This window comes from Aedes albopictus, chromosome 3 (genome assembly GCF_035046485.1).
Source record: "Aedes albopictus strain Foshan chromosome 3, AalbF5, whole genome shotgun sequence".
Classification (NCBI taxonomy): Eukaryota; Metazoa; Arthropoda; class Insecta; order Diptera; family Culicidae; genus Aedes; species Aedes albopictus.
Genome location: NC_085138.1, coordinates 239,903,052 through 239,920,841, shown reverse-complemented (window position 1 = coordinate 239,920,841; position 17,790 = coordinate 239,903,052). Strand labels below are relative to the sequence as shown.

At 39.2% G+C, this 17,790-nt stretch overlaps 1 protein-coding gene across 7 annotated transcripts in view; it reads left to right on the top strand.

The window, feature by feature from the left end:
* Positions 1-17,790, top strand: part of LOC109409390 (fat-like cadherin-related tumor suppressor homolog) — a 1,285,617-nt gene that overhangs the window by 1,150,787 nt on the left and 117,040 nt on the right. For all 7 annotated transcript variants that reach the window (XM_062859767.1, XM_062859766.1, XM_062859763.1 and 4 more), the window contains 2 exons: positions 182-551; positions 872-2,280. In XM_062859767.1, the coding sequence (XP_062715751.1) occupies positions 182-551; positions 872-2,280 (1,779 nt within the window). The remainder of the gene's footprint in view (positions 1-181; positions 552-871; positions 2,281-17,790) is intronic.

The following is a 17,790-nucleotide window of genomic DNA, read 5'->3' as shown; positions in this document are numbered from 1 at the left end:
GCGTGATAGGTTATTAAATTTAGTGTAGATTGTCCTATTTTATATTTTTACAAGCAGCAGTATCTCAATGGATTATCTTCTGTTTCCTTCCGATATATGTGCATGCATTTGTTCTATACATCTACACCTTTTTAAGGTTTATAACTAACTCATTTCTCCCAAATTCTGTCCTTCCTCGCAGGTACTGGCCACCGATCAGGATATTGGCGAGAACGGTCGGGTAACGTACTCCATCAAATCAGGCCGCGGTAAAGCGAAAAAGTTCCGCATCGATCCGGACACCGGTATCATCTATGCGGCAAAAAGCTTCGAAGTGGACACCGAGTACGATTTGATGGTCAAAGCCGAGGACAATGGTGTTCCGAAAAAATCACAACAGGCTCGGGTCAGCATTGCCGTTGTCGAAGTGCCGGGCAAATCGGAAAACCCACCGGTGCTCAAAACTATCGACCAGCACGTGGAAGTGACGGAAAGTGACACTCCGGGCTTCCTGGTGGCACTCATTCAAGCAGTGGATTATGATGGGGAACAACTGTGGTACGACATTGTCGGTAAGTGATTCTCGTTCTATTATGTATCAATTTTGGGTGATAATGAAATGGTTCACCTTCATTAAGAGCTACCCTATTTCCATTTTCATCATCCATGAAACAAAATTCCTGCCAACGACGAACATCCAATATTTATTCTAATTTCGACTTTTTGCCTTCTCTATTCTCTTTCATCCATATCTGCAATAATCGTGCAAACAAATGAAAATCCCGTCGGTGTACCGGAATGTGTCTGGCCCGGAAACGGATCTGATTACTGTATCCATTACAAACACCGACCGACGACCGACCCTTTGTGCCTTTATGCTTTCGGTGTGCAGGTGGGGATGACCGGAATGAATTTTACATCGGACGAGACAATGGCAACGTTCTGCTGGCCAAATATTTGGACTGGGAAACCCAGAAGGAGTACAATCTGACGATAAGCATCTCCGACGGGGTGCACGTTGTTTACACGCAACTGTACGTTTCGGTAATTGATATAAATGATCACCGACCGGAGTTTACGGAATCACTGTACCGGGTGGACATTTCGGAGAGCATCGAGGAGGGCACCGAGGTGCTGCAGCTGCACGCAACCGATGCGGACGAGGATAAGAAGTTGTTTTACAGCTTACATGCGGCACGTGATCCCGTTTCACTTAAGCTGTTCCGTGTCGATTCGGTTAGTGGGAGTATTATTATGGCGCACAAATTGGACCGCGAGGCGCTGGCGGAGCACGTGTTGATTGTTATTGTAAAAGATCAGGGGACTCCAGCAAAACGAAATTATGCAAAGGTTATTATTACTGTGCATGACCATAACGACCACGCTCCGGAGTTCACCAGCAAAATTGTACAAGGGCGCGTGTACGAAACTGCTACCGTCGGCACGAAAGTGGTACAGGTTTATGCAATCGACCGAGATATTGGGGACAACGCCAAAATAACCTACTCGATTGTAAGCGGAAACATCGGAAACGTTTTCAGTATTGACCCTAACATGGGAATTATCAGCGTCGTCAAAGATCTTGACATAAGTGCCCTCTCGGAGTACATGCTACAGGTTAAGGCTTCCGATGGTGGTAAACCATCACTTTCCTCGCAAATTCCTGTACACGTCATGATTAACATGGCAGATAATGCTCCTCCAAGATTCATTTCCGTCGATCCGGCAGCCGAAATCTACGAAAACCTTCCAATAGGAACCTTTGTCATCCATATCGAAGCGCGAAGCACCTCATCACTGCAGTTCGAAATCATCAGCGGCAACATAAACGACATGTTCTTCGTCAATCCTTCCACCGGCGTCATCACCACCAAGGACATCCTAGACTACGAAAACCACAAGTTCTACAATTTAACTCTCCGAGCGACCAACATGGCATCTGCTTCCGCTGAGTGTTCAGTGATCATCAACGTCCTGGACAAGAACGACAACACTCCCTACTTCGAACAGCAAGTCTACAAAGGCGAAGTGTCGGAAGCCGCCCCAGTTGGATCTCTAGTGCTTACTCTAAACGAAGGCAGCCCATCTAATGCAAGTCAATCGGTTGGCTTTGTAAATGTGTCTCTTCCCCTAGTGATTAAAGCCAAGGATGCCGATTCCGGACTGAATTCGCTGCTCCATTATGACATTCTGGAGATGCTGCCGAGGAGATACTTCCACATCGATTCCAGCACCGGAGCCATCAAGACCATCATGCATCTGGACCACGAGAAGATTCCGTTCTTCAGTTTTCATGTGAAGGTGAGTTAATTTAAAGTTGCAACTGCAGAAAAGTCATCCCAATAACATTATATGTCACAGTATACTGCCTGTTATCACATAACTGCACCATATGAATAGTAAGTCCAGCAAATATGGGACAGATTTATGATTGTAGGCAGTACATTGATTGATAAATGACAACGATATTCTGTAAAGTAGTGGGAGACTCTCACAGTGTAGTTTTTATTGGCGAATTTCACACCAGCCCTTTTATGGAACTGGCAGCACCCTCTCAGAATCGAACAAACTTGGTGAACATGATTACTAAGGGAACTGTGGGTAAAATGAACAGGGGAGGGGGTTAAATGAGCAGGGTGGTGTTTTACAGCATTTCGGCTATTTTTGCATATTCTAACGGGTTCTATGCAACAACATAAATCATTGTACTTCTGCTGATATTGGACTTAAAAAATTACCCAAATCACTTTAAAATGAGGAGAATATCGAAAATCATGCAAACAACTTACTCCTTACACTGCCGTTCTACGCATAGTTGTCCCATGTTGAAAAACGTGAAACGGAGAAAATCGCGATTGAAGTTTCAAACAGGTTCTTCATGTTTTTTGGCCAAATGGTGCAACAAATCGGATTTAAGTTTTCATAGTATCGTTAGAAATCGCTTATATGTTTATGCCTGAAGTATTTCCAATCAAATATTTTTAAAAATATAGTGTTTTTAGCAAAAAAATAATTAGTGGGACTGTTATGCCTAGAAATGTGGTCCTGTTGGCGAAATTTCTACGCATATCAGTCCCACGATGATTAATCGCTCCTTTTTACGTTCTATGCGGTCTGTTCTGTACTTTTTTGTTATACTTTTTAATAACAAACAGTGTAAGCTTCTCTTACAACATTATAAGACTCTCATGCATAAGGCTCAAATGTCTCGAGGCAAAACGGAGCCGAAAGACAACATAAGAGTGACATCACATTTTAAAACTTTCTTAATAATCAGGTAAGTAGGAACTAGGAGAATGAGTTTGTGAATAAGAAGTTTATTATTGAATTGATGAGAGAATGAATGTGAGGTGCTCCAAGATTAAGTGAGTTGGTGAGTGAGTCAGTTACGAATTAGGAAAGTTACAGCTTACAGGGATTTGTCCCGTTAATTTTAATGTGTTGGTAAGAGAATTGTTAATTTGGTGAGTGTGTGTGATAGTAAGTAAATGAGTTAGTGAGTAAGTGAGTTTTTTGGCTTATGAGTATGTGAGATCTGTTCTGTAGGAGTGAGTGCATTAGTAAGTGAATTAGTGAGTTAGTAAGTGAGTTATAAAGTATGGGTTTCGTGACCGTGCAATTAGCAGCGCCAGCCATTTAGGCGTATTGATATCCACGTAGTGTGACTTCGATTCTCACTCCAGTCTGAGGAAACTTTTTTTTTACTTAAATAGCTCTTCCATCGCAGTTTACGTCGAAATATATACAGTATTATCGAAATAAGCGATTAAAATATTGACCATCAAAGTATTTATATGGCCGAATAAGTCATTAGGCCAAAAACGTCATTGAACCGGATTGGTCATATGGCCGAAAAGGTCATGAAGTCGAAAAGGTCTTTAAGCAAGCAAAGCAAAGCAAAGATAACCGTACACATCGTAGTTGCTACTCCGTGATTGACCAGAACAATCGAAGTTGCACAGGGATCCAATGAATGGTGCTTGGGGTTAGCTTCACACTCTCAATGTGCACAATTCGAGAGTTCAGCTATTTAAAGTCAATAACGGCGCTGGCCACGTCCTTACGGTCATCAGGAAAGGGAAGGAATGTTAGTTCGACAACCGTTGCTACTAGAAACCGTGGAATCCACAGCATCCCCACAGTTGTCACGGGAAGGAGTGGTGGTTAGTAAGGTAGGGTAAGGTGTGGATCTAGGAGCCACCTCTGGTAGGTGATATGTGTTCGCTACCGACAAGTACGCTCCGAGAAGATGAAAAACGTCAAACGCGGGAGCACCATCATCAGCAGCAAGTAGTAATCCTACATTATAGAGATCTGCGGAGGCGGCCATTGTGAGCCAATCAGGCAGAGAGAACTGTCAAAGTGTGAGCCAAATGAACATGCTTATCGTTCGTAGGAAGGCGTCGTTTAAACGGTATTGCAATCGGAACTAATTAAATAAAAATTATTTATTTTTAATATCGAGAAATTGGCGGCATATGTATGTTTAGTAAAAAGATAAAAATTTATATATTCTGTTTTCAAAAGCTCATGCTTATGACGACACTTTTGTTGCTGAACTTGTCGAAAAAACTTCCATTGCTGCTCCTTGCTTCACTTCTGCCGATATGATTAGCGTAACACTTTTGCAATGAATTTCAGATTTCTTCGATTGCTCCGCTATTTCAACAAAATTTTGGAAAAAAAATTCTATTATAGTTAGAAAATGTAAACAAAACAACTTGAACCACAACGAAGTCACGCACAAAGTTTGAACATCTAGCTTTGTAGCAAGTGTTGGCAGCTGTTGTAAACAAAACAAACAGCGTTGCCGAATCGACGTGTGTAACTTCCGCTCATCTCTATGTAGAGGATTTCTAGCAGCAAGTTGCTCATGCTCACCCGCCGCCGGCACCACCATCATCGCCACTCATCGATGTAAACACGCGCTCGTGAGTGAACGCGCGCGCTGCCGCCACCGCCACCATCGGGAACTCAGCGTCATCATCATCATCGCCGTCATCGCGCGCGGAGAGAGCCGACAGCGTGTGTTGCAGTGACACCAGATTTCCGGATTGTTCTGGAGTTTTCGAATTCTTGTCGTGCAACATTTTTGAGCGCTATAAAAGCGAACATGGACCAGCGTACTGCGAAAATAGTATCATCTGACCCGGCAAACGGTCAAGTAGTGTTTAGTATTAAGTGAAGTGAGTTGTAATTACAAGCGTTGGCGTGGCTTGGACAACGCCAAGTTAAGTTGAATAAAGTGTTTTAAGTTTAAACCTTGTGTTTCTTTCTGCGGAAAGAAATTCCCCGTTTGAGGCACTGCGGAGCCCCAAACAATATGATCCACTAGTTATATGGAAATACACGTCGCGGTCTTCATCACGATTATGATTTATTTGATCACGATAACCACTGATCCCGGATTTCGTGCTCGCGTTTCCATCGCCCTACCGTGGAAACCAACTGATCTACGAATATTGTAGCGCGATTCTGATCCCGGATTTTTCACTCTTACCTGAAAATTGTCTGCATTCGAAAATTCTCAAGCTAATCTGATTCCGCATTCCACACTCGCGCTTGCATGGCTCTACCGAGAAAACCGACTGACCAACGAATATTGTAGCGCAGTGCTTCCCAAACTGTGCGCCGCGAACTTTTTCCAGGTGCACCGCAGAATTTTGGCTTTTGTGACAAAACGAAAAAAAACAAACTCTTTATAAGTAAAACTAGTGTCGCTCACATTTTTTTAAATCTTTCCTGACTTTTCGATTGTTCCATAAGATTTCTGGTATCCTTTTTAAACATATCAATTACCACATTTTAAAATTTCAAGTTTTTGAAATTCTTTTTGGAATTCTTAAGCTTCTGCTTAGCTTTTGATTTTACTATAACTTGTCCAATGTTTTAATTTCAAGAACATTATTTGCGTTCTTTTCAGAATAATTACAAAGTCTTCGGAACAGCTTAGCGGCATGCAGGTTTGCCGATCTGGTAGTGTGAAGAGCTAGCTTTGACCATTTTGAACCGGACTGTTTCATCAATACTGCCGCAGCCTCGATGAACTCGAATAAGTTTGTTATGCTCGGTTTCATCAATGGGGTTATATATGACCAATCTAGGCCCAAAGGGTTAAGTTGAAATTTATGAAAATAGGTTCAATCAAAGCCCACATGGCAGGTCATTACAATCTCTTCATGTGTCTCAGTTTGCCGAAATTTTCCAAAATAAATAAAAGTGTTGCTTTGCAATTTCCGCAAAAAATTGAAGCTTTGGTCTAGTTCTGTGTAGTTATTTTCATTCAATAAGAATTCTTTAATTATTGCAAACACATTTAGAATTTTTGGCTGAATTGTTAAAATTCAGCAGCTTGTTTTACCTGTACATCTGAGTTTCTTTTTATTTTTAAAACTTATATGATGAAATCAACATGATTTTTGAAATCTGACAAATATTCAAACTATCTTTGAGAAATTGATTAAAAAAATAGATAGTTTTCCAAATATTGAATTCTGAAAACATGATATTAGAGAAGTTTTTTTACAATTTTGTCTTGCACACTGTAAAGTGAATGTTGCCTAAAATTAAAAAAAAAACTTTAATAAAAACTTTGGTGCGCCGCGACATTTTTGGAAGTGTCAAAGGGCGCCGCGATAGCAAAAAGTTTGGGAACCTCTGTTGTAGCGCGATTCTGAACCCGGATTTTTCACTCGCACTTCCACCGCCCTACCGTGGAAACCGACTGACCCGGTCATGAAGTCGAAAAGGTCTTTATGCCAAAAATGTCTTTAGGCCGAAAATGAATTGAGGCCGAAAAGGTCTTAAGGCTGAAAAGGTTTTTAGGCCGAAAAGGTCTTTAGGCCGAAAAGGTCTTTAGGCCGAAAAGGTCTTTAGGCCGAAAAGGTCTTTAGGCCGAAAAGGTCTTTAGGCCGAAAAGGTCTTTAGGCCGAAAAGGTCTTTAGGCCGAAAAGGTCTTTAGGCCGAAAAGGTCTTTAGGCCGAAAAGGTCTTTAGGCCGAAAAGGTCTTTAGGCCGAAAGGTCTTTAGGCCGAAAAGGTCTTTAGGCCGAAAAGGTCTTTAGGCCGAAAAGGTCTTTAGGCCGAAAAGGTCTTTAGGCCGAAAAGGTCTTTAGGCCGAAAAGGTCTTTAGGCCGAAAAGGTCTTTAGGCCGAAAAGGTCTTTAGGCCGAAAAGGTCTTTAGGCCGAAAAGGTCTTTAGGCCGAAAAGGTCTTTAGGCCGAAAAGGTCTTTAGGCCGATAAGGTCTTTAGGCCGAAAAGGTCTTTAGGCCGAAAAGGTCTTTAGGCCGAAAAGGTCTTTAGGCCGAAAAGGTCTTTAGGCCGAAAAGGTCTTTAGGCCGAAAAGGTCTTTAGGCCGAAAAGGTCTTTAGGCCGAAAAGGTCTTTAGGCCGAAAAGGTCTTTAGGCCGAAAAGGTCTTTAGGCCGAAAAGGTCTTTAGGCCGAAAAGGTCTTTAGGCCGAAAAGGTCTTTAGGCCGAAAAGGTCTTTAGGCCGAAAAGGTCTTTAGGCCGAAAAGGTCTTTAGGCCGAAAAGGTCTTTAGGCCGAAAAGGTCTTTAGGCCGAAAAGGTCTTTAGGCCGAAAAGGTCTTTAGGCCGAAAAGGTCTTTAGGCCGAAAAGGTCTTTAGGCCGAAAAGGTCTTTAGGCCGAAAAGGTCTTTAGGCCGAAAAGGTCTTTAGGCCGAAAAGGTCTTTAGGCCGAAAAGGTCTTTAGGCCGAAAAGGTCTTTAGGCCGAAAAGGTCTTTAGGCCGAAAAGGTCTTTAGGCCGAGAAGGTCTTTAGGCCGAAAAGGTCTTTAGGCCGAAAAGGTCTTTAGGCCGAAAAGGTCTTTAGGCCGAAAAGGTCTTTAGGCCGAAAAGGTCTTTAGGCCGAAAAGGTCTTTAGGCCGAAAAGGTCTTTAGGCCGAAAAGGTCTTTAGGCCGAAAAGGTCTTTAGGCCGAAAAGGTCTTTAGGCCGAAAAGGTCTTTAGGCCGAAAAGGTCTTTAGGCCGAAAAGGTCTTTAGGCCGAAAAGGTCTTTAGGCCGAAAAGGTCTTTAGGCCGAAAAGGTCTTTAGGCCGAAAAGGTCTTTAGGCCGAAAAGGTCTTTAGGCCGAAAAGGTCTTTAGGCCGAAAAGGTCTTTAGGCCGAAAAGGTCTTTAGGCCGAAAAGGTCTTTAGGCCGAAAAGGTCTTTAGGCCGAAAAGGTCTTTAGGCCGAAAAGGTCTTTAGGCCGAAAAGGTCTTTAGGCCGAAAAGGTCTTTAGGCCGAAAAGGTCTTTAGGCCGAAAAGGTCTTTAGGCCGAAAAGGTCTTTAGGCCGAAAAGGTCTTTAGGCCGAAAAGGTCTTTAGGCCGAAAAGGTCTTTAGGCCGAAAAGGTCTTTAGGCCGAAAAGGTCTTTAGGCCGAAAAGGTCTTTAGGCCGAAAAGGTCTTTAGGCCGAAAAGGTCTTTAGGCCGAAAAGGTCTTTAGGCCGAAAAGGTCTTTAGGCCAAAAAGGTCTTTAGGCCGAAAAGGTCTTTAGGCCGAAAAGGTCTTTAGGCCGAAAAGGTCTTTAGGCCGAAAAGGTCTTTAGGCCGAAAAGGTCTTTAGGCCGAAAAGGTCTTTAGGCCGAAAAGGTCTTTAGGCCGAAAAGGTCTTTAGGCCGAAAAGGTCTTTAGGCCGAAAAGGTCTTTAGGCCGAAAAGGTCTTTAGGCCGAAAAGGTCTTTAGGCCGAAAAGGTCTTTAGGCCGAAAAGGTCTTTAGGCCGAAAAGGTCTTTAGGCCGAAAAGGTCTTTAGGCCGAAAAGGTCTTTAGGCCGAAAAGGTCTTTAGGCCGAAAAGGTCTTTAGGCCGAAAAGGTCTTTAGGCCGAAAAGGTCTTTAGGCCGAAAAGGTCTTTAGGCCGAAAAGGTCTTTAGGCCGAAAAGGTCTTTAGGCCGAAAAGGTCTTTAGGCCGAAAAGGTCTTTAGGCCGAAAAGGTCTTTAGGCCGAAAAGGTCTTTAGGCCGAAAAGGTCTTTAGGCCGAAAAGGTCTTTAGGCCGAAAAGGTCTTTAGGCCGAAAAGGTCTTTAGGCCGAAAAGGTCTTTAGGCCGAAAAGGTCTTTAGGCCGAAAAGGTCTTTAGGCCGAAAAGGTCTTTAGGCCGAAAAGGTCTTTAGGCCGAAAAGGTCTTTAGGCCGAAAAGGTCTTTAGGCCGAAAAGGTCTTTTGGCCGAAAAGGTCTTTTGGCCGAAAAGGTCTTTTGGCCGAAAAGGTCTTTTGGCCGAAAAGGTCTTTTGGCCGAAAAGGTCTTTTGGCCGAAAAGGTCTTTTGGCCGAAAAGGTCTTTTGGCCGAAAAGGTCTTTTGGCCGAAAAGGTCTTTTGGCCGAAAAGGTCTTTTGGCCGAAAAGGTCTTTTGGCCGAAAAGGTCTTTAGGCCGAACAGGTCTTCAAGCCGAAATGGTATTTTGGCCGGGTCTTGGCGAAATGACCTTGTTCTATACTTGAATTATTCAGCCCTAACGTCCTTTTCGGCCTAATGAATTTTTCGGCCTAATGGCCTATTTTGCCTAATGACCAACAAAGCATACAACTGAGTAAGCTTTTGTACTAATTATAAATTCCAAGAAATATGTCCATATCATTGAAATAAAATATGTTTGGAAATACAACAACTTAAGTTTTCAAAACGTTCTGCACCATGCCTTCCTCTGCTTGCATGGGTCACATGAATAGGAACCCCAGCAAAGATTGGGAGTGATTTGCCATTAGAGGCTTCATGCTTCATGTATCTTTATTTGAATATGAAGGGTCAGAAAGTCGTTTTAATTATTCGTGAATTTTAACTTAGGCTAATTCTTCACACAGAATGCCGTTGGTACGGTTCTATATTCATCCTATTCGAAAACAAGCAGTTACGGTACTATGTTTACTTTTAATACAAATACAATAATAAGAGTATAACGCTTTTGGTCTCTATTATTTTTTTCACATATACACAGAAAGCCGCTTATCTACGACACAACTTACTAAGAACAGTTTACCCAAGAATTCACTTACTCATCAAGTCTCTGAGCGTCTAGGTCACTTGTTTATCAAGTTACTCAATAACTCATTAACACATTCATTCAAAACAGTCACTCACTTACCCATCAACCCATTAATAAACCAACTCACTTATCAAATCACTCGCTTATCACCTTACTCATTTACTCATCAACCAACACACTTACAAAATCTCGCTCACCAAGTCACTCACTTACTCTTCAATTCACTTACTCGGCTGATCTCTCATCAATTGAAATATTGATTGCTACCCGCATAACCGTGAACAATAATAGTACTGTTCACCATACTGTTCACAATTATCTACAACGGTATCTCAACAGTCTGGCATATCACCCGAAGTAACAATAAACCGACAGTACCATAAACTGTTTCAACAGTCTGATAGACGGTTATCGACCAAATTACAATATGTGGAATAGGCGGTTAAGTTATGTTACAATAAAAAATCGCCAATTTTCTCGAACAAAATTTTTCGATTACAGTTTGTCATAAGGTCAATGTACTATTCATTTTTTGCTCAATGCACTGTATAGCAGACAATTCTAAAACAGTTGAACTATAAAATTGGAATGTAAATAAGCACTGTATGTGTAATTATTGATTAATGGTCTCTTACAGTTGTAATAACAGTACGTTGCACGGTTCTGTTACATTTGTACTATTAGTGGACCGACCCTTGGACCCTCCCCGAGGAATAAAAAAAAACAAATATTGCGCATTTATTGCGCTACAACATAAAATAAAAACTAACATATGCGTGATAAAAATAATATAATTGTTCTGATTAATCCACGAAAATGCATTTTTTTGGAGACTCGGCTGTCACTGGGACCAATTACTTCTCATTTTTCACTAACTTCTTGATGCAGTACTTAAGCCAGTCGATATCCAACTATCCAATCATGCACTGTTCCGCACTCCTATCGTGGATCGCCAGTAACACCAGATCCAAAGCCACATCCGAGGCCACATCGTGGTCCAGCGCAACGACGGTGTATTCGCTGATGTCCTCTCCTTTCCCGTCTGCATACAAACGATCGGATGCGGCACATCCGGCACGGTCATGATCTAGTAGAAGAAATTAGCTAGTTATTGATATAAACAGCAACCTACAAACTCCTTTTACTTACGTCACAAAAAGTCCCCTACGATGGGATCCTTGCTGGCCTTTTATTTCAGATGGAACTCTTGCAGGCTTTAACAAAAATGCAAAGCAGAAATGCGACCAAGTTGACACTTGGTTTTTCGACGCGGTCGAGAATCGGGAAACCAATACTAATGCATTCTACTGTTTGTCAAACTGTTAGATAACAGTAATCTAAAGTAAAATGTGCGTTTGTAAGTGTGAAACCCAAATATCCAAACAAACCGTTTGGCATAATGTGAAGGCATATTTCAACTGTTCATTGAAATGTTTCATTCTTATATTATTCAACATTGTTTGAACACTATAATATATTGTTACAATTTGCTTTAGGCTGTTTATGCTGTTTTTGATATTACAAAGAGCTTGGATTCACGTTGTTGAACTGATATGCTACAATTTGAGAAATTGTAACCTTACCAGTTAGAGGAGTTTCACTGTTTGAAGTCTAAGGCAAACTGTATTTTCCTATGCGGGTAGTTCAGTCCCTCCAGCAGTTCGTCTTCGATTTGTGTTTAACCCAAAAGTGTTCTTTTTATTTTCTAAATAGGCAATAACTAAGCCACTCACTTACCGACACACTGATTCAATCAAATTATTGGGATAACATATTGAAATAAAAAAGTGAAACTCATCGACTCACTTACCAACAATATTTCAAGCTTGCTTAAATTCTGAAAATTTTCACATATACCAGTCATTCAATTCAGCAACCTCTTTGTCATTATATTTGGTTTGGTTTATGAGCTCAACGTGCATTGCAGCAAAATTTGAATTTAGATTGAAACTGCAAGTTGCGAAGAAATAACAGTTTTTGTTTAACTGGAAAACAAGTTTCGTTCCAGCTGGAGCGTAATGCCAACTTAAAAGAAGAGTTTATATCATACATTATTGAAATAGCCATGCTATTAGGTGAATGCTAAATGTATTGGTTTTACATAGAAATTTTATGGGACTGTTATGCGTAGAATTTCAGTTGTGGGACAGACATGCGTAGAAATTCAACAGTGGGACAATTTGACTTGACATGCTTTTCATTGAGTCTTCGAACAAAGTATGTTATTTTTTGATGTTATATGAAAATATAGGTATAAATAGAGCGCCTTATGCAAAAAAGTCAAAATCGTCAATAAGTAACATTGGACAACTATGCTTATAACGGCAGTAACACTCCTTACAACTTACTCCTAAAACAAAATATTAGGTGAAGAAAAAAAATTGTTTTTGTTTAGAGTAAGGTGGGGCAAAAGTTCGACCCTAGTTGAAAATTCATCCTATTTCAAAAATTCGAAGCTGATAAAAATAAATAAATACCGTGTGGTGATTCTACCATGCATGAGCTAAAACTTTGCTGAACAAATTTACGCCAAATGTCTTTTCAATTTTGAGTTACAACACTTTTTGTAAGTGTGTGTTTCATTCGAACTCTTGCCCCACCACTGGGGCAAAAGTTCGAATCTAGTGTTTGTGAAATTTCGCTAACCGTAGCACACTATTTTGACACTTTGGTAATAGGAACACCTGAAACCACTTAATATTTGATGTTAGAACTGGAATACACTTTAAAATTCGAGCTGCATTTTATCCAAGTCAGGGTTAAATTTACTACACCAAAAATTAGCAGTTTTCCGCCAAATTCACATAAAAAACATTTTTCTGAACTTAAATCGAATTTTCTCACAAATTCCATCACTCTTAGAGATAATATGTACATTTTGCAGAATTTTAGGTTTATACCTAAAGTTGCCACATGATTCGAACTTTTGCCCCACTATGTGTAAAATATGATTTCCAAATCTTTTTTGCAAAAAGTTATACATGCTTAAGCTACTTCAAAATATACCTAGTTACGCCCCAAAATAAAATATCGAATTCGATTTCATTACAATTCCATTCCATGCGTTGGAAGGACCATCGCATGTTACAATTTTTTGATTAGAAACCAACATTTTGTCATAACTTTTCGAAATATTGATCAATTTTCATAATTTTTGGAGTGAAAGACTCTTTTTTAAAAAGGGTTCGAACAACCTTGACACCCGAAAAAAAAATTTGATTTGAGCTCAAAAACTTCAAAAGAAACTCTTGCCCTACTCGAACTTTTGCCCCACTTTACCCTAAATGAAATTTTAGAAATAACTTTTAAACAAGCAGAGCTTGGGGGTAACATGAACAGTTGGCTTCATATAATTTTTACAAGATTTTGTTCATACTCGGTATACTGAAATCTCTAACGTATACGTTAGTGAATACATATAGTAAAAAGTTCAGAAAACATATCTTACTTTAACAAAATAGGATTGGTAATAGAAAATCCGCCTGGTTTAGTACATTTTTTTCCAATAATTATTTCAGTACATTGCAAACTCTATTTAAGAAGTTTCAAAATCGTAGCACCTTCGATTAACATCAAATTTACTGACATGCAGTTGAATCGAAAATACACGTTTAAATTAACTTTAAAATAGGTGTACATTTTACCCCCATCGTTTGTTCATTTTACCCTCACTGTTTTTCGCTACTCAGCCTTCTGTCATTTTTTGCAATCGAAAAAAAAATAAAAAAAAAAATACAGTTTTGAGCAATTTTTTCTTCTAGAATGTTTAGAACATAATACCATCTACGATATAACATGGTGAAAAAGAGAGATTTTAACATATTTCCATTGAAAACGACGCCAAACGCTTAGGGTGTTTATTTTACCCCCATTTCCCCTATGCCTTTCAAAGCTAACTATCTTTGCATTGCTTTGTTATTCAAAATTAGACAAGAGTAATGCAGAGATAATAGGGGTGCTCAGTTTTACAGTTTCTGACAGAATGATCTGTTATTTCAGTTATTAAAAAGTCATGGCCTGCTTACAATCATCTTAGTCTGCTAATAGGGCAGTGCATGAAATTATCTCCTTCTCTTTCACTCTCACAGAAATTTTGTAAACAACAAGGCCACGAAACGTCAAAATCCCATACAAAATCAAAACAGTGCAGTGCCCTATATTATATATTACTACATACAAGTAACATTTGAAGAGAGTCTAATTTTTTCATAGATTTTTTTTTAAATCGATGTAACTGAAAAATGACAAGACCCACAAAAAGTGTTGTTTGGTGGACCATCGTGAAAATCCATGACTTTTTTTTTAGAGAATACAAAATTATTCCAACACTAAAAAATAAAGGTTTCCAAAATTTAAATTGATATTACACAAAAGCCTATATTTTTAACTCGGTGATTTTTTTCAATTACCTACATTTTCTATAAACAATGTCGCTGTAACACATTTAAGGATTTTTTTTTCTAAGGAAAACTTTTTTCGTGTCTACATTGAGTAAATATTTTTCATCGTGTTTTGTGCCAACATGGCCATATATAGATTCAGTAGCCTTCAGGGGCGCTCAACGAGCTAGAAGTTTGCATGGGAAAACTTGGCCAAATGTATGCATGTAGAAATCTTAGGTTTTCGATTTTTGCCGCTAGGTGGCCTGTAAGCGTTCAATTAATAAAAACCTTTGGTATTCTTCAAGGTGAGTATATACCAAACAACTTCATCGAAGACCGCAAAGTGATCCTGCGTACAAAGTTATACCAAAGGCAAAGTGAGGCGAAGCATTGGGATTTCATTTTTGATATTAATCCTTTACTTGTACTAGAAAAACAACAATAATGTTTCGTCTCAGGGAGTAACTTTTTTCACAGGCGTCGGATCACTTTGCGATCACCTACAAGAATACCAAAGGTTTCACTGAACACTTACAGCGCTACCTAGTGGCAATAATAGAAAACTCAAGATTTCTGCACAGATAACACAGGTTTACACGTCATGTAAAATTAATTTTAGTCATGCTATAATGGTTTACATGATATATCATGTAAATTTGTGTGATATGGTATGTAATCACTCTGAGTCATGCTGAATAACATGACCTATAATAAAAGTATACATGACATTTACATGATAAGTCATGTAAACTTTTGTGATATCTTACGCACCAATTATATGCATTATACAGGGGTGGCCAAAATGTCTGGGATAGGCTACTTTTTTTCTCACACAAAAAAGTTCATAAAAAACGCTGTAACTTTTCATAGAGTGCATCAAAAATTCTCAAATTTTAACTGTTTTGACTTTCGCGAAGCTAAAATCGTTCTCGTAAAACACTATTTTTTAGACAACTTATTTTTAAACTGTCATATCTCCGAAATCAGTAAACCGAATTTAATGAACTTTTGAACGTTTATCAACAATACATTGATGCTTTTTATGTCATTAAAACATAGGTACTTTTTGAACGTTGAAAAAAAATTATCATGGATTGAAACTTTTTGGATCTTGCTTTAAAAAATGATATTTTTTTACATCAATGTCATTAAACTTTTCTGTTGATATCCAAAGATTTTCAGCTTCTGTTCTGAAGATATCTCTGATAAGATATATTAGAGCCTATTTGAATTAACACATTTAGTAATTGTTGTATGATGTTGTAAATTTGACTTATTTTCTTCTATATGGGTAAAAATGTCAAACCTGTATTTCTTTATTCGTCTTGAGAAATATTACATTTTATAACGTCGTATCAACTATTAATATATTGTTGATAAACGTTAAAAATTTCATTCAATTCGGTTCACTGGTTTCCGAGATATGAAAGTTCAAAAATTTATTGTCTACAAAATAGTGTTTTACGAGAACGGTTCTAACTTCGTAAAGGATTGACCAATCGAGCTCAAATTTGTACCAATAATGCACATATAATAGATTGATAACCAGTAAAAATTTTATTTTTTTGCTGCACTCTATGAAAAGTTACAGCTTGTTAAACTTTTTTGTGAGAGAAAAAAAAAATGCCTATCCCAAACATTTTGGCCAGTCCGGTAAAAAGGACTGCAAGAATTCGAGAAATTTTATATTGGCATGCGGAAAAAGATAAAAGAAATATTGGAAGAAAATAATGGATTGAGTTCGAATATTTGTGACTAGCATCTTGGGGGGCTCCTCGTGATTTTTTCCTGAATTTCTGAAATAAATTTATCTGGATTTCCTTTTAGGATCTCGCTGTAAGGGGTTATATACACTTAAGCGCTTCAGAATTCAGTGATTTTTATTATTTTTTTAGCTAGGTTACACAAGTTTTAATGAAATAATTTATACATTATCTGATAGTATGTACTTCTATGTAAGTACTTAAAAAGTTATAGCCGTTGAAAAATACAAATCCTGTGAGAGCTGCAGCCAAACTCCCAAAACACCTTTTTTGCATAGTAACGTAATGAACGGTTTAACTTGAATCAAAAAGTTAGATTCTATTGATACAGTACAATGGCGGGTGATCTCTCCTCGTTTATCCTGCAGCTTTCCTAAAATTTCGCATGGAGTTACGTTGGGCATTCTTTCCGGAAGTACTGTTTAAAAATAAAAGACACTACATCGTCTTCAACCAGAGGTTGTACAGACTGAACAAGCACTAACATATGACAACGGACAACACACATAACACCCAGTGGCTCAGCGGAGAATTTTCCGTTTGACGAAAAGTTTTCCCCGACTGGAGCGGGAATCGAACCCACACTCCGAGGCTTACGAAACGCATAGATGACTGACGCCTCTAGCCGCACGGCCACGAAGCCCACAAGCCCACTGTTGAGGATCCTTGTTGGTTTTTATTTTAATTCCAACATTGATCATGCATCGGAACCCTAGTCCTTACTGCCTCAAACTAGTGGACGCCGAATAAAGTATTAGGAATCCTAACCTATATTCCTTGTTTAAAAATGCATCTTTTCCAGAACCAAACCATGACTTATTACTTTTAAAAAGATATGAAATGCAATAAGGACCAAATATTTTCCTTCAATTATTAAAATATGCTGTTCCATAGTTGGAAATTGGACTATGGTTCGGTTAGGTAGACCTTTCACCGTAACGCATCCCAAAAAGTTGATTTACCCACGATACGGGCTCCATAAATCTCGAGGTTTGAAACCCCTCAACCATTCATCCTCAGCACGAATTGCCTGACACCTTGGATTAGGGTTACCTGTTTGAAGGACCTTTACCCCCGAAACAGGTGGTCCTTAGTGCTATTCTAATCCGGCAGCTACATGGTCCTCTGGAGCATCTCTGGGATTTTATTCTGAAATTCCTCAGAGGTTTTCTTCTAGACTACCTTCTGGGATCACTTTTTAAGCTTATTCAGAAATCACTATTAAAGCTTATCTATGCATCCCACCTGGCATTTGTCCAATAATCCGTCCTGGAGTTCCTCTAGCTATTCTTGCTGGTGCTTCTGTGTGAATTCATGCTGATTTTGCTCTTGAAATTTATCTTGGAGATTCTCCAGGAATCTTTTCCAAAATTTCTCTTCTTCCTGAAGTCTAATCGGAAATGTCTTCAGGGATTTCACTTTTTTTTCGGGCGTTTCCCCTAGAGCTACACCCTAAAACGAAACAACACAGGCTTGTGTACAATGTACATATATTTGTGTACATTGCATTAACAGCAATCAAATAATGCAAAAATAATTGTTAATTTTGTTCTCATGCCTGCGATAGAGCCGGAAAAGTATCTCTGTACATTTGACACAGCGGTGAAGCTGATCTAGTGGTAAACAAATCTGTGTAACTTCTGTAACCGTGTACTCCAAACATTCCTTGTAGGGATAGGAACACTCACTTGCAAAG